This window comes from Tamandua tetradactyla, chromosome 1 (assembly GCF_023851605.1).
Source record: "Tamandua tetradactyla isolate mTamTet1 chromosome 1, mTamTet1.pri, whole genome shotgun sequence".
NCBI lineage: Eukaryota > Metazoa > Chordata > Mammalia > Pilosa > Myrmecophagidae > Tamandua > Tamandua tetradactyla.
The window spans coordinates 229,725,431-229,751,207 of NC_135327.1; the positions used below are offsets into that span (position 1 = coordinate 229,725,431).

Genomic DNA, 25,777 nt, shown 5'->3' on the forward strand with positions numbered 1-25,777 from the left:
CTGGCCCCGGGGGTGGGGGAAAGGGAAAGATGCCCCCTTCTCCGTGCGCAGTGACCTGTTTCCATGTGTTTGGCACCGTTGTTTCATTTTTGTCATTCAGAATCTGGCCTCCATGTAGCCCTCCCGCCCACCTCTGGCTTGGCTACTTTTGGGGGGAGCGTTTAGAATTCAGAGGAGGAGGGGCCGCCATCGGAGGAGGGCTGGCATGTGGGGAGGAGTCCCGGCTCGTGGAGAGGAGCCCCTGGGCGCCTGCCAGAGCCTGCATGCCAGCCCTCCGGCTGCCTTCTGGAAGCTTCCTCAGCTACTCTAGTGGCTGTGAGTTTCCCACGACACCGGCACCCAGGCAGGCTTGGATCCTCGTGCACAGGGGTCTTCAGTCCCAGCACCCGGCACTCACACGTCGTGACATCTCTGAGGGCACAGGCCAGTTTACGATCAGGTCGGTTCTGCCACGAGTGCCCCTGAGTGGTCTGTGGGGTGAGGGTGGGGGTGGGGGGGTGTGGGCAAGGGACCCCCTGGTTGGCGGCTCACAACGCAGCCCGGCCAGGCCGAGTGGGCAGTGCTGCCCCCGTCCCCACACTGAGATTTCCCACGGCGCCAACCTCGTGTCTCTGCACCTGGAGCCCCCCAGCGGCGGTGGGCTGGGGTGGGGTGGGGTGGGGTGGGGTGGTCAGCGAGGCCCAGAGGGCTATGCCGGGGGCCTCAGGGGTTGCCTCCAGCTCCTGGCCCTTCCTCAGGCCCGGCTTCCTCGTCGGGGGCAGGGCACGCTGTGTCCACGCGGTTTCTGGGGCTGCGGCATTTATAAGATGATTCCAGCGACCTTCTTAGCAGACCATTGCCTATTCCATTTTCCCTTCAGGAAAAGTCCATCTTCACATGAAATTGAAGTGAGGTATGTTACCTAGCCTCACTACCAACCCCACACTCGTACAGACGCACTCGCTTTTTGTGTACCCAAATGTGTTTTTATATATGGGTACAGGAGTGTGTGAGTGTGTCTGGTTGAGTGTGTGTGAGTATGGGGTGGCTATGTGTGTAAATTTGTCCATATTTTCCTAATTTCATCTGAGACCTGAAAACTTTGGCATGGGGCAGCACTACTTTGTGTTCTCTTAACAGATTAGGTAAAACGTCGACATTTGTTTCTTGAATTAGACATGTAAATTCCCTTTCCTGGTGATGATCTCACTGGGTGTGAGCATGGATCGAAAACAGCCTCCTCCTGCTCGAGTTTCGCCTTGCAGACGGGTTGCCATTGCTTCTAAAAGTCTGCAGTGAACAGAACTCGTAAACGCATTTTGTTTTTGAAAAGAGAAAAAGTGGTGTAATGTCAAAATAACCACCTTATTAGCAACAAATGTTCTGAATGCCTGCATCAAAATACTCGCAGTAACTCTTTTCTGTGTGGTTACATCACTTAAGTTGATATGCAACTAGATCCTTTTATTTACTTTGTATGTTATGCATTTATTTGATTTGTTATTCATTTATTTCAATTTTTAGAAGTTGCTTTGCTTTTGTCTTTCTGAACTATTTGTATTTTCCAATGCTGTAAATGTTTACATGATCATCTAAAATCAAAGCCATGAAATGAAGTGTGTTGGGACAAATGGCGCTTTTAACCAGTCCTTCTGGGGGCAGACCCTTGGAAGAGGAACTGCTGGGTCAAAGAGTAGATGGTGATGCAATTTTGCTAGATATTGCCCAGTTCACCTCCAGTGGGGTTGAACCATTTTATGTTCCTAGCTGTCATAAGTGAGAGGGCCTGTTTCTCCATAGTTTTACCAACACAATAAATGTTCAAGTGTTTGAAACTTTTTAATAATCTGAAAGGTGAAAAAAATGAGAGCTCGTGCTCTTTTGTGTTTTTTTTTGTTGTTGTTCATTTACTTTTTTATTGTGGTAAAATACACATAGCATAAAGTTTGTCATTTTAACTTTTTAAGTGTAAAACTCAGTGGTAATAATTACATTTACAATTCTGTGCAGTGATCACCAAAGTTTCCAAAATTTTTCATCACCTCCAATAAAAACTCTGTACCCATTAAGCAATAACTCCCCATTCTGTCACCCCCTCAGCCCCAAGTAAACTCAAATCTACTTTGTCTCCTTGAATTTGCTTATCCTAGATATTTATGTAAGTGGGGGCATGCTCTAGTTTGGTTGCTGCCAGAATGCGATATACCAGAAACAGAATGGCTTTTAAGAAGGGGAATTTAGTAAGTTGCTAGTTTACAGTTCTAAGGCTGAGAAAATGTCCCAGTTAAAGCACGTCTATAGAAATGTCCAATCTAAGGCATCCAGGGAAAGATGCCTTGGTTCAAGAAGGTGATGAAGTTCAGGGTTTCTCTCTCAAGTGGAACGGCACATGGTGAACACGGCGTCATCTGCTGGCTTCCTCTCCTGGCTTCCTGTTTCATGAAGCTCCCCGGGAGGTTTTTTCCTTCTTCATCTCCAAAGGTTGCTGGCTGGGAGACTCACTGCTTCTCATAGCTATGTCATTCTCTGCTCTCTCAGAAATCTCTCATTCTCCAAAATGTTTCCTCTTTTACAGGACTCCAGAAACTTATCAAGACCCACCCAAATGAGTGGAGACACGTCTCCACCTAATCCAGGTTAACAACCACTCTTGATTAAATCACATCTCCAGGGAGATGATCTAATTACAGTTTCAAAGATACAATATGGAATATGGTATAAGGATTAGAAGAAACGGCTGCCTTTACAAAATGGGATTAGGATTAAAACATGGCTTTTCTAGGGTCCATATATCCTTTCAAACCAGCACAGAGCATATAATATTTATCCTTTTGTGTCTGGCTTATTTCACTCTACATAATGTCTTCAACATTGATCCATGTTGTAGCATGTCTCAGAACTTTTTAATGGAGGAATAATATTCCATCATATGTATACACCACATTTTGTTTATCCATTCATCAGTTGATGGACACTTGGGTTGCTTTCCCCTTTGTGAATAATGCTCCTCTGAACATTAGTGTGCAAGAATCTGTGCCAGTCCCTGTGTTCAGTCCCTTAGGGTGTATAGCCTGAGGACTGGGATTGCCGGGTCTTATATAGGAGGGGATTGCCGGGTCATATGGTAATTCTCTGTTTAACTTTTTGAGAAACTGCCAACTGTTTTTCTCCCATCGGTAATGTACAGGGTTCCAGTTTCTCTGTTCACAGTAATATTTGATATTTTCTGTTTGTTTTTAATAACTACTCTTGTATGTATAAAATGGTATCTCATGAATTTATTTGCATTTCCCTGTTGGATCATGATGCTGAGCCTGTTCTCAGGTTGTTTTACTTTCTCTCTCATTGGTAACAGGACTGAGCATCTTTTCATGCTTGGGAACCATTTGCTTTTCCTTTTCTGTGAACTCTTTGTCCATCTTTTGTCATTTTGGGACTGTGGACCTTTTCCTTTCAATTTTTAGAAGCTCTTCATAGGTCAATGCTCTTAGCCTTTTGTGGTATGTTGTCTATATTGTCCCCTACTATCATTATTTTGCTTACAGTTATTTTTTTCTGTGAAGAATTTTGAATTTTTCTTGACTTTTAGTGCAGTTAAATAATTTATTTTTATGCAGTTAATTTTTTCCTTGATGGTTTAGAATTTGCATTAGGAGTGATTATAACTCAGTGTATCCACTCTTTAGGACCACTGTCAGGTAAGGAGGTAACTTATCCATGTTTCCCTCTGTGGTTGCATTTGTCACATTTGGATCTCCTTTGGAATTTATCTTGCTAGGAACTATGAGGAATTGACCCAGTTCTTTATTTTTCTCACGTGGTTCTAACATTGTTTATTGAGTCTTCCTTTTCCTGGGGGTTTGGCTACTCGATCATGTGTCCCTCTGGGCAGCCTGCCCCAATCTCTGGGTCAGTGCTTCAGTTCCGATTATGGAGGCTTTGCAATATGTGTTTTTTAAAAAAGTGTGTTTTAAATAAAAGTCATTGGGACGTGATTCCTTTGATTTATAGAGATGAGAAGTTTGAAATGGAGGGATTTTTAGAAATGCTCTGGGAATGGGCTGCTCTTCTTATTTCACTTTGCAAAGAAGGGCACCTAGCCTCAGGGTGGCTGTTAGGTCCAGGAGCAGGTCACTGAGCCCTCCCGGGAGCAGAGGCCCTGCTCGCAGCTCTGCCAGCGCTTGCCCCATTTTCCCCAGGAGCTTGGTGCCCAGACCAGGGCTGATGGCTTCGCTTGGACATACCGATGAGTGCATTTGTTTTAGATATTTAAAACAATATGTCCTTTATATTACTTATTTAGTGTTAATTATAATTGTGTAGGTGTCTTAGAACGTTCCGAGAAGTTTTAGAATGAGCAATAATAGTAAAAAAGAAAAAAATCCAGTATCCTACATAACTCACCCTAGAACTGTGTTACTATTTTGGTTAATTCTTTCCAGAATTCTCCACATAATCTTTTACCTTATTATGGTCATGCCAAGTAGAAGCAATTTTCAGGGAATTGCAGTAATATTAATTGCATTGATTAAAGTGCTCCAAGTACATTATCTTATTTAATGAGCATAAAACCCATCTAGGGAGGTGAGTTTCACAGTTTCAGTATTACTGATGAGGAATCCTCGGCTCTGAGACATTAAGTAACTTGCCCAGCCTCACTGAGCTCATGAAGGACCAGGCTCGGATCCAAGCAGTTTGTGTTTTTCCACCGTAGTTGTTTCAACTGCTGTGCTCATGTGCCCTGCAGATGTCATCTGAATCCTATTCTGTAATTACTATTTTAACGGAAATCCTCTTCCCTGTATCCTCAGTGACCATATTGTTTCCTTTATGGTATCAGCTTTCTTGTTTATAATTAAATTATTTATACCAGATTTTCAAAAGAGAGAATTAAAAGTATTATATTTTATTCATATGGTTTTCATATCGCCTCAAAAAAATATCTTGGGTCTGAAATTAAAATAGATTAATGATGGGGAAGGCTGGTGTGAGACAGAAAAACACGTTAACTTTGTAGATGAAGTTGCCACTCATGTGCTTTGTGTGCTGCTTCGAGAAAGTTTAGTTTCTTGCGCTAACTGGATGTGCTCCCCTGCAATTTTGCTTAAGTCAGTGTGTACAAAAGGACCTGGGCCAACCTTTCCCAGAACTGCGCCATCCCAGTTCCAAATTAACCCTGACTCAGGGTGAGGGGCTGTTGAATGTGAATAGTTTGGAGTTTCCCTGGCAATTCTGAGTAAATCAGACGTACATTTCTTGAACTGCCTTGCGCGGCAGCCTAACTCAGCATTGCGTCTTCCACCATCTGCTTCAGATGTAATGATGAGGATGTTGTTGCTTTATAGATTTGTGCCCCCAGAAAAATAGGGGAGAGGAAAGTTTGAGGAAATGTTATCAGGCTAGTGCAAAATTATGACTGTTATAGGGGTTGGTGCATGTCAGGGGCTCTTGAAGGGGATTTTGTGTGCACCTGTGGCCTGGAAAGAACAAAAGAATAGGTCTTGGATTCACAAGCTGATCTGTAACTTTGCATAGCATCAGTACTGTTACCCCTTTGTGCCAGGTACGCACAGGGTAGCAGACGAGCCCTGTGCAGCTGCTGTTGTCAGGGGTTCATGATTCAGTGCGCTGAGCTCTAAGTTTTTCTTCCATCATGCATCTCCTACCAGGAAACAAAAGTCTGAGCACCTTCTCCAGGATATTTTATGTTTTATTTGTAAATACACGTATGTGCTGCTATAAATCCATAACTTAGTAGAATTGCTAAATTTTAAGAATAACGGAATATATGCAGGTAGAGGATCTCCTGACTTTGCCTGCATTCCAGTGCCTTATGGGGCACATATATCTTGCTCAATTATCATGCGTCTCACACTCTAGTGGGGGAGGAGTAAACGGCCTGTTACCCTGAGGAGCTTCACTGGGAAGCCATTTATACTAAAACAAAGTTAGAAGAGTTTAATCAAGGTGCATTTGAAAGGCAATTTTTTTTTCTTTTGGAAATACCTAAAGAAGATTTAATAGTAGAACTTGAACTACTCCCACATTTTTAATGATTTTTAAATTAATAGTTTACTTTATTCCTTCCTTCTGACCCCTTTTAATAGTTATTCTAGGATTAGTTACATTTCAGGGTTTCTTAGAGTAAGAAGTTGGGAACAACTCAAGAATTTTGACATTCACCTATCTGCACTTGTCAAACATAATTACTAGTTAAATTTCTTTGTGGTGGTTCATTATGTTTCATGTCTCACCTAGGAAATAAAAGACTAGTTGTTTCTAACTTAATAAGTGTTAAATCACGGAACGACAATCTTTCATCCCTTATTATGCTATGTGACTAAGTGTGAAGGTTATGGTGACATTTGACTATACATTTTAACAGTTAATGTGTTTAACAGAATGTTCAGATACAAATAATGCCTTTTAAGTTTGCGTATCTTTTCTAAAACATTCACCATAAAAATTTCAAGACCTGATGCTTTGCATATGTAAGTGCCTATAAAATATTGGTTAAATATTGCCAAAATGTTATTCATTTCTTTCCATTCATTACATCCCTTCTCTAATTAAATCCCTTCTCTAGAACTTTTACCGAAAAAACATATGAAAAATAAGTCTTGAGAGCAAGTATTTTCACTGTGTATTGAATTTGTCATTAAAATTGTCTGGATGACTTATGATCTCCATTTCCATTGTTTTTATTTTCTCCTAAGTTACTTTGAAGTTTTGGACATCTCTGTCTGGATGTACCCAAGAGTCTGATTAGATTATCATGAAACTCAAAACTCATGTGAGGACATTATACTCGTAAATCTGGGAAATATAGGTGAAATGGATTTTTAAAAGAAATACACAAAATAACAAAATTGACTCAAAGGAGTTAGAAAATCTGAGCAAAGTAATAATCAAGGAAAACACTGAAAAAATTTAAGTAATTAGCTTTATAAAAGGCCTCCCATGGGTGCAGGGGTGGTTCAGTGTAGAAGGCTCACCTTCCATGCTGGGAGACCCAGGTTCGATTCCGGGACCATGCACCAGCCCTACCCACCGCGCCCCTCCCCCCCCCCCCCGATAAAGGCATCCGTGCCAGATAAATATTGTCTTAGAGTCTTTGGTTCCAAAGACCAGCTAAAAGAAACAAGGCAGAATACAAGGGAATCTCACAGTTCCAAAAAGTACGATTGGACTTCATGGTTACTAGGACACCAGTAGAAGGCAAATCTCGTCCATGTGCCTTAGAGTTGTGCCGCGCCCACGATAGCTTTATCAATGAAGGTGTCTGGTGTCAAAAAGCAGCTCCTTCCAGAGGTTCTATGAGTTGGTATAGAAGGTGAACGGTTCGAACAGGAAGACGTGACTCCAGTTCATGAACATAAATGTGTTCTATCATATATGTATTATAACACATGCTATAAAATTATGTACATGGAAAGAATGATCTATCATGAGTAATACTGAACTCAGGATTGCAAAGGAGTTTCAACATTAGGACATTCATTAGCATGATGCGGTTAGTGTGATATTGGTACTGGTCCAAAAGTCACGAGAAATGATCTCATGCTGCAGAGGCATTTAATAAAATTTGACAGTGGTTTCTGATAATATGTCAGACACTGGCTTTTATGCTTTTTGTTATTTCCAGTAAATCATGAACATTTATCATTTTTAGAACCAGATGAGAATCTGTAAAGGATTTTTAAAGCCCCTTAAGGCAGATAAGAATCTTCTTTGTGTTCCAGGTTCCTAATTCACACCAAGATCTCTCAGAAAAGATATTTTTAAATGCATTAAAATAGATTAATCTAGATTTTGAGAATTACTAAAACAGAGTAGAGAGAGTTGCCTTCAGTCTCAGAAGACCTTGCGTCGGGAGGGTGCTTTTCCCTGGGCGCAGAGGAAGGATTGACCGTGTCCTTGGGGCCAATTGCTTCTCTGTAGGAGATACCTCTGCAAACCGCTGCTGACTTTCCCCACATCGCCTGCTGTTCTCTCACCTCTGAATCCTCTGAGCCGTGTCCGTGTTGTCTCGAGGCCTTGCCTCTGGCTGACTGATGGAATCTCTTCCTGATCTGCTCAGAATCATGCTCTTACCTGGGTCTGCTTTCCCTCTACCCAGAACAGCTCAGCGGCCTCCGAGTCTGGCTCTCCTGCCGCCTTGTTGGCTGCTGACCCGCCATCTTCAGTGTCTCTCAGAGCTCCGTCTTCATCTACTTCCAGGACCCTGGTGTGGTGGTTTATCTCTCGCCTGGACCATTTTACTGGCACCTTCCAAGCTCCTGCTTGCCACCCCGCATCAACCTGTGCTACCTACGCGGCATTAGCTTAGTCTTTCTCTGTTGCATTTATAAGTTGCGCCTCTGCTTGAAGCTCTGTGACTGAGCATCCCCTGGTCACATAGAAAATTGTCGGTCTGGCATCTGCTGTCCCCTTGGCGCTGGCCCCTGCCCGTGCTTGCGTGTACAGAGCTTGTTCCCACGAGGGCCATGGCGTGGCGATTCTGTCATCTCACGTGGTGTGCCTTCCAGCCCCACGTCTCCCATGTGGGAAACGGACTCACCCGTGATGGAGCAGCAGTGCTCCCTGGTGTCTGTGCTCCACTTGCCGTGAGCCCTGCCTGCCTCTCAGCTCTGCTTTGTGTGCTCATGGCTTATACCCTCCTTGAGTGTGAAGGCTGGACTTTATGCACTTTTATATTTCTTGCAATTCCAAACACAGCGATTTAAACATACTAGTTCAGGTATTGACATTTTGCATCAAATACTGAGTTATTTAATGTCATATGTATGAGTGTATACATTTGTATTTCAAACGTAGTGCCATTGCCTCTTTTTATAAGCTGCATCTCTTAGCTTTCCTTTGGGACGTGATAAATAGAAAACAGAGCTAATATAAGATAAAATTGCAGTGGCCATCTAGTTTATTTTTAAAATGTGATTTTTATCATATTTAAATTCGTGTTTGCCAATAACTCAAGTATTGTTATTGTGAGGAATAATAAAACTTACTCTCACCTTAAGAGAAAATGTTAATTAAATTGGGGGATAAGGAAAGGAAGTGCTTAAGATACTTTATTTCCCTACTCGTGATGACATGAAAACTTTATTTTCTTACATTCATACTGCCAAGAAATTTTTTTACAGCAGATTGAGTGCTATGATAAATATCTGCTTTTTAGAGCTTTGGATAGTGTTGTTGCTTGAAAAATAAGCTTGAACTCCCCAGGAGATCATTGTGGAGATAAATACTTAAAGACTCTTCAAAGAGCCACCCCCTTGGCTCTATCAGAATTTAATTTCCCGCTGATTAAGTTTCTATCGGTTTTGGAACACATACTCCTACATATGTTAAGCATAGCTGTACCACTGACGATTCATCATGTCTTGGGATTCCGGTCCCATTTGAGGTGCATACAGAATCCATTTATTCTTTCTGATGTAGATGAGCATGGAATAAAACACTCTAGATTGTAGCATATGCAGTTGTCCTCTACAGTTGTTTGAAGGGTATGTCTTGTTAACAGTTTAAAATTTTTGGATGTATTTGGGAATGGGTTTTATTGAAGTCCTATATGTATTAGCCATTCAGTAGCACCAAGCCATGTTCTGATCCGAGCCTGACTTTAAAAACTAGTAGATAAAACACACCAAGTGTTGCTAAATGTAGATGCAGCTCTGAATCCCAGTGCTGAGTGCACAGACGGGTGTGGTGGCCAGGCCATGTGCCAGCCATGTGGTCCTCTCAAGGCCACTTGTGCACATGCTCCAGTGCCATTTTGAGCCTATTTTGAGAGACCTGATCCTGTTTTCCAGGAATTTGTGAGTAGATCATGAGCTAAGTCTATAAAGGACTTACCAGAGTTTCCAGAATGTGTTCTTTCTCTTCCCGTTTGGCAAGTAAAAGCGTTTGCAGACAGATGTTTCATCTTTGAACTCCTTGTGCCACAATGATTACTGTACAAATAGACACATTTGGTAATCCTGCAAGCTCAGGGTTTCCTCATTTACCGCTGAGACACTGAGAACTCCAAGTGGCTCTCCCACACCCCTGGGCAGCAGAAGCAGAGTGGGGCTCTGAGCCCAGGCCTTGGGGCTCCCTGCTGTGTGTCCAGTGCCCGCCCTACTTGCGGCCTCTGGGGCGCCTGTGCTCAGCTGGCGAGGACCCACCCACCTCACCACCTGTCTGTCCCTGTGTGCTTTGCCGTGCTTTGGCCAACCCAGGAAGGAGAACCGAGGCCAGGTGTCACCTCGGCGTGGGGTTTAGCTGCAGGGCTCCTCACGGCACGGGTGGGGTAGGACGCGAGGAGGCTCAGCAGAAGCCCCTGCTAAGGGGTTCATGAACCGTGGCGCAGTCACGGCCCCACGTGCAAGTGTCCAGCCCCGCCTCTGAAACAGACCCCACAGAAGCCTGCAGAATGCTCCCAAAACAGGTTTTGATGAAATTTTGAAACATGTTTAGTCCCCACACGATAAGCATTTTAGAGCATGGAATATTTAAACAAGGATCGTTAAAACCCGATGTTCGCCATTGGTGCGTTTTGAAAAAGTAAAAGAAAAAAAATGCTGAACTTAAGTTATGATTGAAAGATAAAGTGCTAGTTTAAATTGTGCATAATTTGTATTTAGATCATTGAGTCTTCTGCAGGTTTATCCCAGAAGATTCTATTTTATAATGCAAGTAATTTGTCCCTCTACAGGAATTTTTTTATTTCGAGTTGGCCACGTTTAAATGATAGATAGGTAGGCTAAAAAAAATCTTGTGCATTTCATTAAGAAAATGTAAAGCCATTTTAATAACTTTTAAAAACCCACATTTATGAACATTTTACTTCATGTGGAATAATATAATTTAGCTATTTTCCTTGATTAAATTAACATCTGAGGTTTCACATAATTCCTGCCACTTTTTATACAAGAGAAAGTGATATGAAAGGCATAAAGAATTGTCAAAGGAAATCACAACATATAAAGCAATTTTAAATCTCAGGATAAGGAACCAAGTTCATCCATGATCAAATGCATATGTACTGATATTTCTTTAGAACATCTTGTTTCAGAGGATTATAGTACTGGCCGAGTATCCAAAACTTAATTAAAATCTTAAAGGTGTGCTTTTACTTCATCAAGGTGTGTCAGCAAAAATGCCTCCTTTTCAGCAAATTTGTAAAAAATTTTGACGTAAAAGATCCTTAGAATGAGACTGCTCTTCAGAAAGTTCACTTTTGGGGACAGTTTGTAATGGAAACCCTTAAAAACATCTTCTCTTTGCTTTAAAAATGGTTAGGTTTCAAAGAAATGGATGGAGCACATAGATTTTTTTCAGCTCAGAGTACATGCAAAACAGTATTTCTTTTATTCATTCCTTACTGAGCTTTATATTTTGGGGTGAACTTTTCCTAATATTTTAGTTTAAATCCAGGCAATTCTTGAATTTTTTTCTGTAAATTATCTCTGACAGTTTTCTGGAAATCAGAGAATGTGTATTACCACACTCACTGCTGTGATCCTATTTTCCATGCACAGTTTACTGTTCTTCTAAATGATCATGTGTTGGAGCCCATGACCAGAAAATGCACGAGCTTCTCAGGTCTTGGGGTAACTATGGGGAAAGGGACGGCTCTGTGGAGACATAAAACCTCCCTCTTGGAGACGCCTCCCTTGCATTTGCCTTACTTGGGTGCCATGTCTTCCGTGTGTCAAAATCGTCACCATTTGTGGACGCAAACTTTCTATTCTCAGCGCAGGTGAGCTGCCTTGGAAGAGCTGCACAGATGAGCTGGAATCTCATTGCTTAGTAGGTGCTCAGCTCACACATAAGGAGCAGGGTGGCACGGGCGCAGCATGACAGCAGCTTGTCTCAGGGCTGTGCAGCCCCTTGTCCGGTTAGCACGGATGCAGGGCACAGGGGTCACCAGGGACCTGCCCACACCTCTTCCCAGCTCGGCGTTCATGCTGCAAACCGGGGCTTCCTCTCACTGGGCAGCTGGAGGTGGCACGTTTGCCAGCTTATGAAGATACCATCGACACGTGAGAAGGAGGACGTCTCTGGACAGCGGCTTGTATGGCCAAGGAGCTTGCGATGCCCTCACCAGGCCTGCCGCCGTCACTGTGCCCAGACCACGAGGTCTGGTCTTCGGTGGCCCCCAGTCGTGACAACTCCCCTGAATGTGGGAGCTGGAAAAGATGATTGTCAGTTGTGATATCCAGTGCAGACAGAAGGACCGGCCCCCAGTGTCCAGCTCTGTGCCCGGTGGGCCCCACCCAGCAGTGCGTGCCTCGTTTTGACTCTCGCTCTGAGAACGGGGTGACTTCCCCACACCGCAGTCCCCTCCCCTGGGAACCGGATGCTGTGCAGAGTCAACTGGGTTTTACGTGTGAGGCCCTTGGGGTGTGGGCATCTGGGCGTGCTCGACCGTCTCACCCGTTTTCAGAGTTCCTCTCCAGAGTCTTTGGCAGGGGAGCGGGCAGCACAGGCAGATTGTAACACCCAGGACGTCATTTTATGGGCAGTATTTTTAGGTTCGTAACACCGCATTGTATCTGGGTTTTTTCCCAAGAGCTAGAAGTCTCTGAATGTCCAGTTTTCTGGCTCCAGCAAGGAAAGACACTCGTTCGGCAGTGGGACAGAAATGAAAGATGCTGTTTTCTCCCTCAGAGCTTAAGGCCTAGTCTGTTGGGTATTTGAAGATTTAAAGCTTTTTTTTTAACAGAAAAATCTCACTTTAGTGAAATACATAGATTCTTTAAATGATCTGTCAAGCTGTTTATTAAATTCTCATACTCTATTATGACTTTGATTTATAGCATGATTTTAAAGGATTTGCTTACCTAGCCTAGTTGATGAGTAAATTGCTCATGAGTTTTAAATTGGGTTTATCTGAGTTAAAATGAGTTTTAATGGGGGATACTTCACTATTCAGACTTTCTTCTACTTACATAGAGAGAGATTATTTATTATTCACTCATACTATTATCTATTTATTAGATAGATAATTAAAGAATGAATATTAATCCCCAAAACTGCTGGGATTTTTCATATGTCATTTTCCTTAATGAAATGAGATAGCATCTTGAAAATATACCTTTGCTGAAGTTAATTGGAACATAATTTGGAAGAGTTAATTTATTATTTATAATAATAATTTAAACCTTTAATGAAATACATTCTCATTGGGAGGACTCCGATTTAGATAGGTCTGGAAACTAAAATAGTGATTGTGTGTTTCAGTGCTTATGTATTAGAATTCTGAAATCATCTTGGGAAGCTTTGCTGTTCAGTGCACTTTCCATGCTGAAGTCATTGGAATGACCCCAGGGTAACTGGTCACCGCTGGACGAAAAGCTTAGGGCTCTCCTTAGGACTGCAGGGGACCACAGGAGGCCCTGGGCTCTGCAGGCTCGCTGGACTGAGCTGAGACATGCTGTAAGTGCAGAATTAACACAGACTGGGTTTCAAAGACCTAGCATGAAAAAGAAAAGTGAAATGTCTCAACCTTTTTATATTGATTACATGTTGAAATGAGAATAGTTTGGATAGACTAGGTTAAATAAAATACGCTCTTAAAATTGATTTCATCTGTATCCTTTCTAAAGTGTGGTAACTAAAATAAAAATTAAAATTACATATGTGGTTCACATTATATTTCTGCTCCAGAGAGAATGAGTCCTGGAAGAACTAAAACATCATAAATAGACATTGCTGGCAGAATGTCCCCGTATGAGCAAATAATAAATATGCCGAGCTTATTGCGATTATGAAGGAAAATTGACATATATAATTTTTTAAAAAGAGGGAGGAAACCATTTATAGCGATAACCAGTGTGCACAATAGAATGGGAAAATAATATGTATAAAACTGTTTGAACATGGCTAAAATGTCTTCACAGCATGTTGCAGCTTTCCTGAAAAGGCAGCTTTGATAGGTCCGGGGAATGTTACGGTGGTCTCCAAGTACCTGCTTTGATTGTCATCTGTCCCCACTCCGTCTGCCTGGCTGCTGGGGATGGCCCAGCCTGAGGGCTTGGACTCGGGGGGCCTGTGCTGGCCACAGGGCCGCCCTCCAGGTGTCGGTGGGACTGGTCCCTCTGCAGACTGTGGGCTCGGGCAGGTGGCTGCCTGTGACCCCGGACCTGCTCTGGGCATCCTGGTCTGTCCCCCACACCTCTTCTTTAAGAACTCCCCATCCCGTCACATTTGAGTAAGGCCCCCCCGCTTCAGTCTGGCCTCACCTTAACTAACGGGGTCCTAAAGACCCTATTTACAAATGGACCCCTGCTCAGGGTTAGGACTCGGCCGTGTTTCCATGGGGGACATGATTCAGCCAGAGCAGAATCCGAAAACCCCGGGCGCTGTGGGGCCGAGTGGAGGCTGCCCCCCCCCCCCCCCCCCCCCCCCCCCCGCCGTCTGCTTGCAGGGTCACCTCCGACGCCCGGTGAGGAGTGGGCAGCAGTGGAGGGAGCAGGGTGGGGGCTCCTGCGGTTTTGTTCACCAACTGTCTGGAGAGATCGGAAGAGTGTCTGGCCCACAGAACGCACAAAAAGTATTTATCACGTGTGTGAGTAAAGAGAGAGGTGAAAGGTTTAGGAGGCGAAAGGGTGAGAAAGAAGAAAGGTACACCAGGAAATTTAAAGTGGGGGGTGGAGGGTATTTCTGCGCTCCTGGGCAGAACTCACCGAACCCATGATAGTGGGAGGTAAGGGCGCGCATGGGCTTCGGTGCCGGCAGCTTTTAGGGATGGAGGTCAGGTGATGTCTAGAAGGGGCAGTTCATTAGTTCTGGAAGTCAGGTTGGGAGGGCCGAGACAGCCTCCACAGCTCCAGTTGCAGTGCCCTTCCCTGTTCCCCCAACCTAACAAGAGGCACACCCACGTGCAAATTAAGTCAGAAGGTGCAGTCCTCAGGAAGATGTTCCCAGCCATGGGTGGACGTTCCTTCTCACCGTTCAGAGGCATCACCAGCAGCCTCTGTTTCGGTGAAACACGTCGTTTCTTACGATCTCAGTTTGGCGCTTGTCTTCTGCTGCAGGTGCACATGGAAATGCTCCGTGGAAATCCCTGGAATGGGGCACAGAAAGGGCTACTTCTGCAGGCCTGTACTTGGGAGTAGCAGCTCAATTGCTTTCCCTCCCTAATCCTCAGGGACATCAGGGGTCCACTAGGAATATCAGCACCGCTCATCTCAGAGAAGAAAACATAAGTCCATTGCAGTCATACAACTGCATTATAAAGATGGGGAAGCTTGAAATGTATATCACAAACATTTTAAACAGAAATTCACTTTATGTCCGCAGTGAGTTGGGCGTATCACAAATGGACAGGCCTCAGGTCTTTTTTCTTAGACTAATGTACCTGGGAAAGATTACTTCCTAATATTCATGAAGTCCGGATACAGGAGGAGTCATTTCACTTGGCTCCTGGCAAAGCGAAGGGTTAGTTAAGTTCAAGGCATGGCGAAGGAATGGGGTGGGTGTAAAGCTTTCCACGGCTCGTTGCCGGGAACCGTGCGGCTGGGAAAGGGTGCGCAGACCCAAGGCCTTGAGCTTTCGGCGCCGGGAAGAGTGGTGTCCACGCGGCCCCCACCCCACTCTCCCCAGGGTCCTGGCCGCCGGCTCCTCTTCCCCCCTCATCCCTCCGAGACTCTAGGGACACTGAACTTCTGCTTCTTGCAGGCTCCAGCCCCACGCTTGTCTTCTCTGCCTTCCCTGAACCCCCTCGCTTGGCTAATTCCAGCTTACTTCCCCTCTCGTCGGGAGCTAGGCTAAACCTTCCCGTTACGAGCCCCCGTGGCCCCCTGCTGCCCTTCTAGAAACACATCACAGGTTCTCTCCGCAGCGCTGCGCCTTCTAGTTTTGCATGTAGCCACCCACAACCCCAAAAGCCTGTTCCTTTTTTCCTCAAATACAAGGAGTTCCTCATTTCCACATTTTAATATGTGACTTTTTTTCCCTTCTGGAAACTTGACCCCAAAAAAGCGCTTTGCTCCATAAATTACTAGAGAATTATTTACTTGACTGTGTTTTCATAAAATTTATAAATCATGTAATCAGGGCACGCTAGGAATGGATTGGTAGGACATCTCTGTCTCTGAACGGGTTAAAGACTTGCCGAGAGGCATCCAGCCTGCCCTTTCCCCCCGACTCTTGACGTGGTGTTGACAGCCAGGCCTGAGCTTCTTCAATAACTCCATTGGCAAAGTCAAGTTCTTCCAGATGCGAGAAGTAATTAAGTCTTCGCAGGGACGCCCCGTGTAGGCCTTTCCAGAGGGAGCTGGCAGCTGCAGGGAGTTCACTCTGCCCGCGTGCATGTGTGCGTGTTGAGTGTGTGTTGTGTGTGTGTGTGTGAATGAACATATATATAAGCACACATGTGGCACTTGCCAATAGTCAGGCGAGATCAGACCTGAAAACAAAACGAAGGAGAGCCAATTTCAGTAAGCATCAGAAATGTTTACAGCTATGTTTCACACTGAGAGAAGAGCGCCTTCTCCCTCCGTTTCCGCTGTTATGTTAGAGAAGCGAGGATGATTAAATCATTCACATCTGTCAAAGGACAGTTTTTTTTTAAGTGGCAAAATGACGACTCTCTAACAAACCTAAAGTGGATACATCAAAGACCTTATTTAACTCACTAATTAACAAGGGCACTGGTAGGATGTCAGTTGGTTCAGAGGTGAATTTAAAGGACCACACTTAAAGGCGTAATAAGGAACTTGGGAATGAATTTACAGAGAGAAGCAAAAGGGGTCTCCGTGCAGGGCCAGGGGCAATTGCATTCCTCAGGAGGAAGTTAATTTGCATTCCTATGGATAAGAATCATTTGCATTGTTATCAGTGTTCAACAATTAATGGAGCCGTAAAGCAGCTCCAAGACGGAAGGACCGAGGTTCCCCAGAAGGAAGCACGTTCTCAGCTTTCCCGGCCACCCCCAGGCTGCCCTCTACGGGAGGCTTTGGGTGAGAGCCGGGCTGGGGGTTCTTGCCGGACCCCGGGAGTCAGTTACGACCGCGGCCCGCCCGCCGAGCCCCCGGCTCTTTCGGGGGGAGGGTCTCGTGTGATTACGGAGTTAGCGTCACTGTCCTTGTTATTTCAACTGCACTGTATCTCAGTAAGTTGCATCTTAAACCAAAAGTCTTCCAGTCCACTGGGCGTCTGTGTTAATGTGTGCGCCGAGTACGAACGTTTTTTCTCTCGGTGTGTTTGGAGGAGTGCAGACTCTTCATTTTCGCACCCCAGACACTCCCAGCCTGGAAACTGCTGTGCTAAAAATTAGCTGCTGTTTCTTTTCTTCTCCTCCTCCTCCTCCAATGGCAGTTTAAATAGGAAGTTCTCATTTTTGAATTGGGTTTCTGGTTGGGAAAAATAGGAATATAAATACTGAAAAGCACTCTATTAAATCTTATTTTAACAGCATAATTGGTGATTAATTGGGTTACTTTGTATTCTTTTGATTTCTAATTAACAAACAGTAATGACATAGCTATTAAAAAGAGAAGGTATGCTTAATGAATGTAGATTGCAAAAATAGATTGATCTAATATCAGGCAGAAATCTTCTCTTTTAAAAAGGAAATAAATTGCCCTAGAATGCTTGCTGTTTCTTTTCTTAAGGACAGTCTCCCTCTCCCATCCGTTAGTAAAAGCTCTCTTTGGGGCAGATGCCAAAGTGGGAGGATAAATAGCCTGAGAAGCACCAGCCTTCTGGAGCATAATCTTACATTTTTAAAAAAGGCTGCTAAAACTGAGTGTGTGAAAGACCATCAAAGCAGGAAAAGAGGTCAGATGACTAATTTCTCTCCCAGCTGACTATCTAGGGTGAATATTTTGTACTAAGAAATGTTGAATTAATTTTTAAATGGAAAAGAAAAAAAACCAGTTTTATTCCTGTAAGTTTTCCTCAGCCCCATGCTGAATCCCGAGCTGCTGCCGCCTCCGTTAGGGCTCTCCTTTCCAAGGCGGACCTCACTGTGCTGGGAAAAGCACGTGTCCCACACTGTGAGGGGAACAGGGAACACACGGAAGTGAGTGAAGTCCGCGGTCTTTATCAGGAGCTGGGAGAATCTTGTAGCCTGTGACCTTAAGAAAAAAGCTGAAGGAAGACAGTCAGGTGCTCGTTTGCCCCTGGTTGTGGGATGGATGAGTTTCCTGGGCCAGGTGTGGGGTCTCCAGAAACCTGAACTACCCACGGTTCTGCAGTTGCTATGGAAATGTATTTCCTTACAAAACAACGCCTTGCTATAAAAAAATACAAGAGCCCTGTGTTCTAAGTCTTCAGCTGCCTGTTATTTCTGTGCTGTCTGGTTGTAGGAAGCCTCCCGTGCCTTTGAAGAGACGTTGATGGTCCCTGTCTCCCTTTTAAATGAGAAGACCCTTCCCCTTTCCCCTCAAGGGCTTCTCTGGAACTCTGTGTCCTTATGGGGTAGTTGAAAACTCTTGTCTTTGTAAGGGTCTTTACTCTTCTCAAAGGGGTTTTCTTTTATTGACTGACAGCAGTTCTGTTTTCTGTTTAACTGTGCAGAACTGGGGACCGAGGGGATTAAATCATTTATCCCGAGGCCACAGGAATGGAGCCCCATCTCCCTGTCATTCCAGGTCAGAGCTGGGGTGGAGCACGAAGGTAAAAAGTAGACAGAATGCTTGAAATCCTCATTAAGAAAAAGGTAGTAGGTGCTACATGGGTGATCTTTTTTGGGGTGCTCCAAGGTGAAAATATGTATCAGATTAATACCTGGCAGAGGTGGTACATTCTCCCCCCCGCCCCCCACCGGACGCACTCAAATGACCCATTCCTGAGACGCCGGCGTTTCAAAGAGAGTTTACTGCTGGGCACGAAGCAGGAGCTCAGATGGTCAGTGAGCCCGAAGACCTCTCTCCTCCAACCCAGTAACTCGGATAGTTTTGTAGAATTGAAAGATGGGCAGGGTTTAGGATCAGACATCATGTAGTGTAATTAGAGGTGATCTAACTACTGAGGATGTGCAGATTGATCACACGCTTCATCACAGAAAGTCTGTGGGAAAAAGGCCTTCATGTGTGGTGGGCATGATTTTATTATAATGAGGTCAGGTGACTTGTAGGTTAAAGTCTGAACTCCTGCGCATGCCAGGCCCACTTTGGTTAGATCCGGTCTTTGTTCTCAAGGTAACTTTGGTATTGGGTGGGTTAGTTCTGGGCAGACCCAAGGCCCTTTATTAATAAACTTCTGGGGCTGTCTTTAGTGATCACAAGACTCCAAAGTAAAAAAAACTGGATAAAATGGGTACAAGTGAGAGTCATTCATAAGGTTTTTATAATCACAAGGGCACAAGATAAAGGCTAAACTTTCATTATCAGAGGTCAAGGCAGCTGGGTTGAAGTTCAGAGATTTCAGGTATTTTCCTTTGTCTACTCTAATATACCAGAAAGTAAAAAGGAATATCTATAAAATGATTTGATAATCATAATCATCCCTTAAATCCTAACTTCTTGGTTACAAAATTGCAACATTGATCTTGGTTTTGAAAAAACAAAAAGGTGATAGGGAATTTTGAAACATGATGGCGCTCCTTCAAAGCTAATTTCTTCTTATTCCCCAAGTCATATTTTGGAGCTATTAATAAGAGCGATTTGCTGTGAAAAAACACTTGACCTATTTTTTTGGAGGAAACTTTATGTGGATTTTGTATGTTACTTGTAGGTGGAAGGAAGGAAGGTGCATTTAGTCAAAAGTAACGGCGTCTCCAGCTTGCCAAACAGCCCAGAAGGAGTTTATCCAGCCATCTTCAATGACGGCTCTTTTATTTCCTACCTTCTCTGGGTGGAAAGTTTGAGTGTCTCCCCCTTGCCTCCCAGTACTGAGCTCAGGGCCTGACAACACAACATTGTTGAAAGAATGAGCAAGTTAGGTTCTGCTCCCAGCACTCAGTTGAACAACTTTTGCAAGTGAGACTTACAGACCATTTCTGTGGACCTTAATTTTCTGCTCTGCAAAGAGAGAACTCAAGGTGGAATGATTTCTTAGGGATCCCTCTGGTGTTGAATTGTGATTCTAAAATCTCAAATAGACTTATTTAAAATTGCTTTCACATTACATGTTGGCATTTGATTTTGCTTTCAAGACTTTTCTGCATTAAATCTCAACAGGTTATGTTCTTCCAGCAGAGATGGAGAGACCATAAGAACATGATGGGGAATCCGAAAAGAACCGTGGATGAACCTGAGGAAGGTAATGCGTTATGGGGCTGAGATCTTTCCCTGAGCCGCACAAGCATCTCCTCTCCAACACGAGCCAAGGCTGTGTCCTAGGCAGCGTTGGCGAGATTTTCTCCTTATCCCTCTAGAGGTTGCAAGAAAAGCTTGTACAATGTCTATTTCCTATTGTCCAGAAGCAGTAATAGCACGGGTGTTCAATAGGATATTAGAATAATCATCTGGCAGAGTTCTTGAGGGGACAGTCAGAATTCACCCCACCTGCTGCTTTGTGGGACAGAGAAGCTCCTGGTTGCAGTCGCTGTGCTGGGCAGATGTGACACACCTGTTCTTTCCAAGTGAAGTTCTCCAACTTCAAGACTTTCTGGCAGTTTCTCTTTTGATGTTTTGCTGGTCAGTAGGATCTGTGATGCTATTAGATGAGCCAGTATCAAAACCAGTATCATGAAAAGACCAAAAGCAGTTCCAGAGCATTCCATGTCGTTAGCATAGAGAGAATGTTAAAAAAAAAAAAAATCAAAGGATTTCACGTTTGGGAAATGTGGAGGTAAGTAAAACCACATCGGTTTCTTGGTCTTGAGTCTTCTCAGAGCTTCTAATGTGGTGTGGAGCTCAAAGTGGTCTCAGTAAAGATTTAGTGTATAGGTCTCCAAAGATTGTTGATAGAACCCCTGTTTTTTCACAGAGTATTTTCTGGAACTTTTGCCCATGGAATACAATCTGAGAAATAATCTGTAAATAATGATTGTGTAGATTTTTTTTTGCCAGAATTTTCAGTTTAGGCAAGATCAAGGAAAATATTTTTTAGTAACTTGATATCTGGATTTAATAGCAAGAGAAAGCACCACTGTGCTTGGCTATTTTGCTGATGTATTATTTTGAATAATGTTGTATTTTATATAATTGGTTTCATTATTCACTATAGGGCATTTTTTAATGTTCAGCAGGATATGCTGTAGTTTTGCAAACCTTAATTTACCCTAGGATTAAATAACTGAATGTACAAGTTATGAGCTGTGTGGAGACTTGGAGTTTGTTCTGAGAAATTTTTTTATTATATGGTTGATGATACATTATAGATATTGTTATAGTTGATGTTTATATTTCCAAGTGTGGTACACATTGGAATACATAAATAACTAGAGAATTAAGAAAAATTGACACATGAGCAGGTTTGAGATGGTGACATTTCTAGAATCCTTAAATGATATAAAAAACATATGTTACCTGCAGTTTCTTATGTGTAATGAGGTTTGCAATTAAAATGATGTAAAACAAACTAATATAAGATTAACTGTCACAGTTAACTCAGGATAGATTTTTTATTTTTAGAACTGGTTCGGAGGGCTTACAGTAAATTATGAAAATAATATTATCAGCTGATATGACGTGGGTGTTTTCAGAATGTGGGAAGTACATGCGTGTCTCATTCACGTTTTAATGCCGGGCAGTGAAATGAGTTTCAGAAGTTCGGATCCAGCGCACCAGAACAGAGCTTTGTCTGACATTCCAGCAAAAGCTTTATTTAGGTGGCGTTTTGAGGGTCTTTGAGATAACCCTGTGTTCCACTGCGAGAGCTCCAGTGTCCCAGCTCGGCAGTGTTCCCATAAGCTTTGTGTCCTTTTCACACTATTTTATGAATGTTTCGTGCATTAGTGAGACGTGCATCCATTTTCCCCTTTGGGTTTCTTAGCCAATTTAAAGAATGCTGGCTTTATACGTCACAGCACTCCATTTTGTCTGCTCATGGGGCTGGCCTGGCGGGTGGAGGCCTCTCGTCCCGGCCACTGGCGCGGAGTTGAGATAAGGAGGTGAAGTGTGAGCTAAAGCGGGGTGAGGCCTGGGCAAGGTCATTTGTACCAGGACACCAGAGCACAAGGCTGCAAAGCCCACCGGCCACGAAAAGGCAAGCACGAGTGAATTTAACAAATACGTAGGTTTTAAAAGGGTCACTATGAAGGTCCCGGTATGTGAGGATTTAAAAGATGGAACTGAAGAAGAAAACGCAGGGGGGGAGGAGAACGAAGATGACATGGTGAGTGAGGGGATGCCTGCTGAGAGGTCTTTGCGTGGCTCTCTCAAAGCCAAAGATGAACAGGTTTCCTTTACTTGCCTCTCTCTCTCTCTCTCTCTCTCTCTCTCTCTCTCTCTCTCTCTCTCTCTCTCTCTCTCTCTCTCTCTCTATTGACAGGTGTTCTGGAAGCCTGTAATTGAAGACCTACGCATGGAATTGGCCAGAAAATGCACCAAACTGAACAGTGATGTGAGTGGCTCCAGTGATTTCTGTCGTATTTTGCGTTGTGTGTGAGGCACTAGGATGCATGGAATCCTGGGGCTGGGAGAAACTCTTGAAATTCTCTGTTATTTACCAGCTATGGAACTAAGTCCAGAAATTTCAAATGACTTCCCCAAGACCCCCTGCGGGAGCAGGTCTCCTCATTCCCTGGCCAGAATCCTGTCTGTTGTGGATTTCACTGTCCCTCTGGCATGAAATCATAAAGCATTGAATTTCAGAGCATATTCCCTGTGCGAACCCAAAGATTAAAAAAAAATATGTGTATAATGATGTAATATGTTTTGGGAGGATCTCTATCTAAATTAGTGATTTTTAAAAACGTTTTGGGGGCCTTTGAAGAATCTAATGATGAATGCAGTGGTTCCCCTAACCAGAAAAACGCGTATGCCTATATGCGCAACGTTTATTTACAACTTAGGATCCAGGGGTTCCCACACTGCAGGCTGAGAGCCCTGGAACAGATGACAGTGACTTTAGTAAAAAAGCAGCATTTTTTGTAACGATTTTTAAAGTAACTGGGATCAGTTTATATTATGTTTCAAGGGAACCACAGAATTATAGCATTATTTAACGCAGATATAGTTACAGTAAATACATAGATGAGAATTGCAGAAGCTCACAGACAGGTGTGCTTGCCGAGGGCGAGGGTTTAGGTCACCCTCTTTAAAACGGTGGGTGTAAGGCACCCCCAGCCTCATTTACTCCCGTTACCTGGCAGCCCATGGGTAACGGGCGGGGTGGGGGGATGGCTGCACCGGCCTGCCTGGGTGGACCTGGTTGTAATCTTGGGTGGGGATGGGGTGGGGTCCCGTGGCCTCCCGGGCTCAGGGCCTCACCTGGAACCCCGTGAGAGTAAGAACCACGCGGCCGTGCCTTCCAGGCTGGGGACCCCAAGCGCGCAGTGCACGCGCCCTGGGGGGGCTTCCTGAGTGTGGCTGTGGCCCTGCGGTGCCCCTAGGTTGTCAGAAACAGTGGGGGGAGGGGTCTCAGCACCGTTCCCATATCCTTCTATCCTTCGCGCGGTTGTAGTGACATTTTAAACTGTTTCTTTGTGCTGTCAGTTAGTCCCAATGTGTCGATCGTGAGCATTCGCCGTATACTGTAACAAGAATGAGGAGACCGCCATGATGATGCAATAACTGAGACTTCCAGGGTGCTGGGGCCTGGGGAGAAGGGTGTGTTAAATCCCCTTTCGGAGGTGAGGGAGGGAGGCTCTGAGGGGTCACGCAGTTCAGCAGTGGGGAGCAGACCCCGACCCCCAGCCCCCGCAGCTGAGGCTGCTTGCTGTATTGTGCTAGTATTAAGGACACTAGTGTCACCTTGAAAACCTTAAATGCCCAAACTCTCCACAGACAGGTACAGTAGGGTTGTCATGCCTAAAACTAAAGTGACAGCTTCAGTTAGGAGGTGATTTTGTGGGAGTTATTTTGGGTAACATAGTTTATCAGTGACTTTAAAATCAGCCCTGCAGTGAAAGGCTCTGACCTTACCATTTTGTAAAAGCTGAAGTCCCTCTCATGTGGATGAAATCACACACACGGCAGTGCTTTCTACTTACAGCTCGGTGTGGCAGAATGTATGTTTAAATATTTTATATTTAAATATTTGGATACACAAATATCAAACATTTAGCGCATGACTGTTGTGAATCAATTTATATCAGTTTTCATTTGTACTTTCTGTCTCAAAATAGAATTCTGTCCTTGTGAAGAAGGCACTGCTTTAATTTTTAGAATTTTATATTTATCTGTGCACAGTCTAAAAATTCTTCTTTGTTAAAAAAATGAAAAAAGGAGTGAGTATATCGGGTGTAAGTACAATCATTTAAAGATGCATTTTCATTTATCCTTTCTGGAAGGACTTGAACTAAATAAAATGTTGGTTTTTTAAAAGACTGGTTAAACAGTGTTACTAAATAGTAAGTTCCTTATTTGGTCTCAGTATCATCATTGTTTATATGGAGCAGGGGGACTTAGACATTGAGTTCTTATGTTGTCCAGAATGTTGTCCTCTCGGCTGAATGGTTGTCAGAAGTGTGTACTTGGTGCTATGTTCATCGTGGAGTGAAACCCGAGGGAGACCCACTGCGCTCAGCCAGGCCTGCGTGACGCCCCTCCCAGGGCCCCGCGTTGAAACTGTGCGCCTCTCCTTCCCTGGCCCAAACTGAAAGCTCAGCACACCTTCAAGTGAGGGCTTGTTTGGTAATCCACCGTGTCCCCAAATACCGTCCGTCTGTTTGCCTGAGCCTTTCTGGGGTTGGAAGTCACTTTTGGTTTTTGTCTGTTTTTTTGCATGAATTGGGTTGTGGTTTCCCTCCTTTCTAGAGTGTGGCATCTGGAAGCTTCCGGAAGCAGCCTCACAGTCCTGCTTGTCCAGACGCTCGGCTGGTGCGCCCCAGACTTGGGCTTGGAGATGAGCTTGATCACTGGAGATGGGCCACAGCCCTGTGTCCGCCACGTCCTCCCCACTCTAGGAGCGGTGCTCCCCTCCGTATGTCTTCTGCCCACAGTGCGCCCATGCCATGGGGTCTGCGGACCACTGTTGAGAGCTGGGGAATCTGAGGCCCCGAGAGGTTGAGCAACTTGCCAAGCCCACCCCCTGGTTAGTGTTTTAGGGGCAAGAGTCAAGCTAAGGTCCAGCTGAGCCCAGAACCCTTCCTTTTTAGATGAAAAGGGGGTTCCCTGGGGCTCGCCTCCTAGGCAGCCTCTCTCCATCCCCTCCATCGCTCTGACTGCCTGTCCCTGGCCCTCCTCCAGCTTGCAGTGGTCTTTACTGAGTACAGCACTTGGGGTGCAGGTGGCCTCCTTTAGGAGTGGGGTGGCTGCCGGGCGCGCTTTGCTCTCTGTACCCCATCTGTGGGTGTTTAGAGTTTCCTGAACTGGGGGCTGCAGAAAATTATCAGCTCAGTCTGCAGGGCATCGTTTTCCTGACGCTCAGTCCTCATTTCTGACTTGTAGCTGATAGTTTTCACCCCATCATTTTTGTTTCTTTTTTTCCAAAGAGAGAAGGAGTTATTACTAGCCACATAGTAGGAGAGCAGATGGCCTAGCAGCCCAAAATCTCTCTCCCTAAACTGCAGTAATTCTGATAGTTTTATTAGGGAAAAAGGTGGGCAGTGTTTAGGATAATGAGCACAGTGGCCCCAGACGATGTAAGCTCACTTCTTGTTGGCCTTCATATCGCAAAATCCATGAAAAATCACAAGCACACCCACAGTTTCTCATCCACCCCAGAGAAGGCAGCGGAGACTGTGTGTGACGCTGAGCCTCTCCCACTGCCTGGGCTCGTGGCCCCAGCGTCCCGGGAGGCCACGGCCGTCAGC

General features: G+C 44.4%; 1 protein-coding gene across 6 annotated transcripts in view; it reads left to right on the forward strand.

Annotated features, from left to right (window-relative positions):
- The window catches only part of NEBL (nebulette), a 331,368-nt gene that overhangs the window by 197,800 nt on the left and 107,791 nt on the right, over positions 1–25,777 (forward strand). For 4 of the 6 annotated variants that reach the window (XM_077154329.1, XM_077154356.1, XM_077154340.1 and 1 more), the window contains exons 1-2: positions 21,905–22,194; positions 22,351–22,422. The exons of the other annotated variants lie outside the window; for them this stretch is intronic. In XM_077154329.1, the coding sequence (XP_077010444.1) occupies positions 22,114–22,194; positions 22,351–22,422 (153 nt within the window). In that variant the 5' untranslated portion in view covers positions 21,905–22,113. Of the gene's footprint in view, positions 1–21,904; positions 22,195–22,350; positions 22,423–25,777 lie in introns of those variants that run through there. 6 annotated transcript variants of the gene reach the window in all.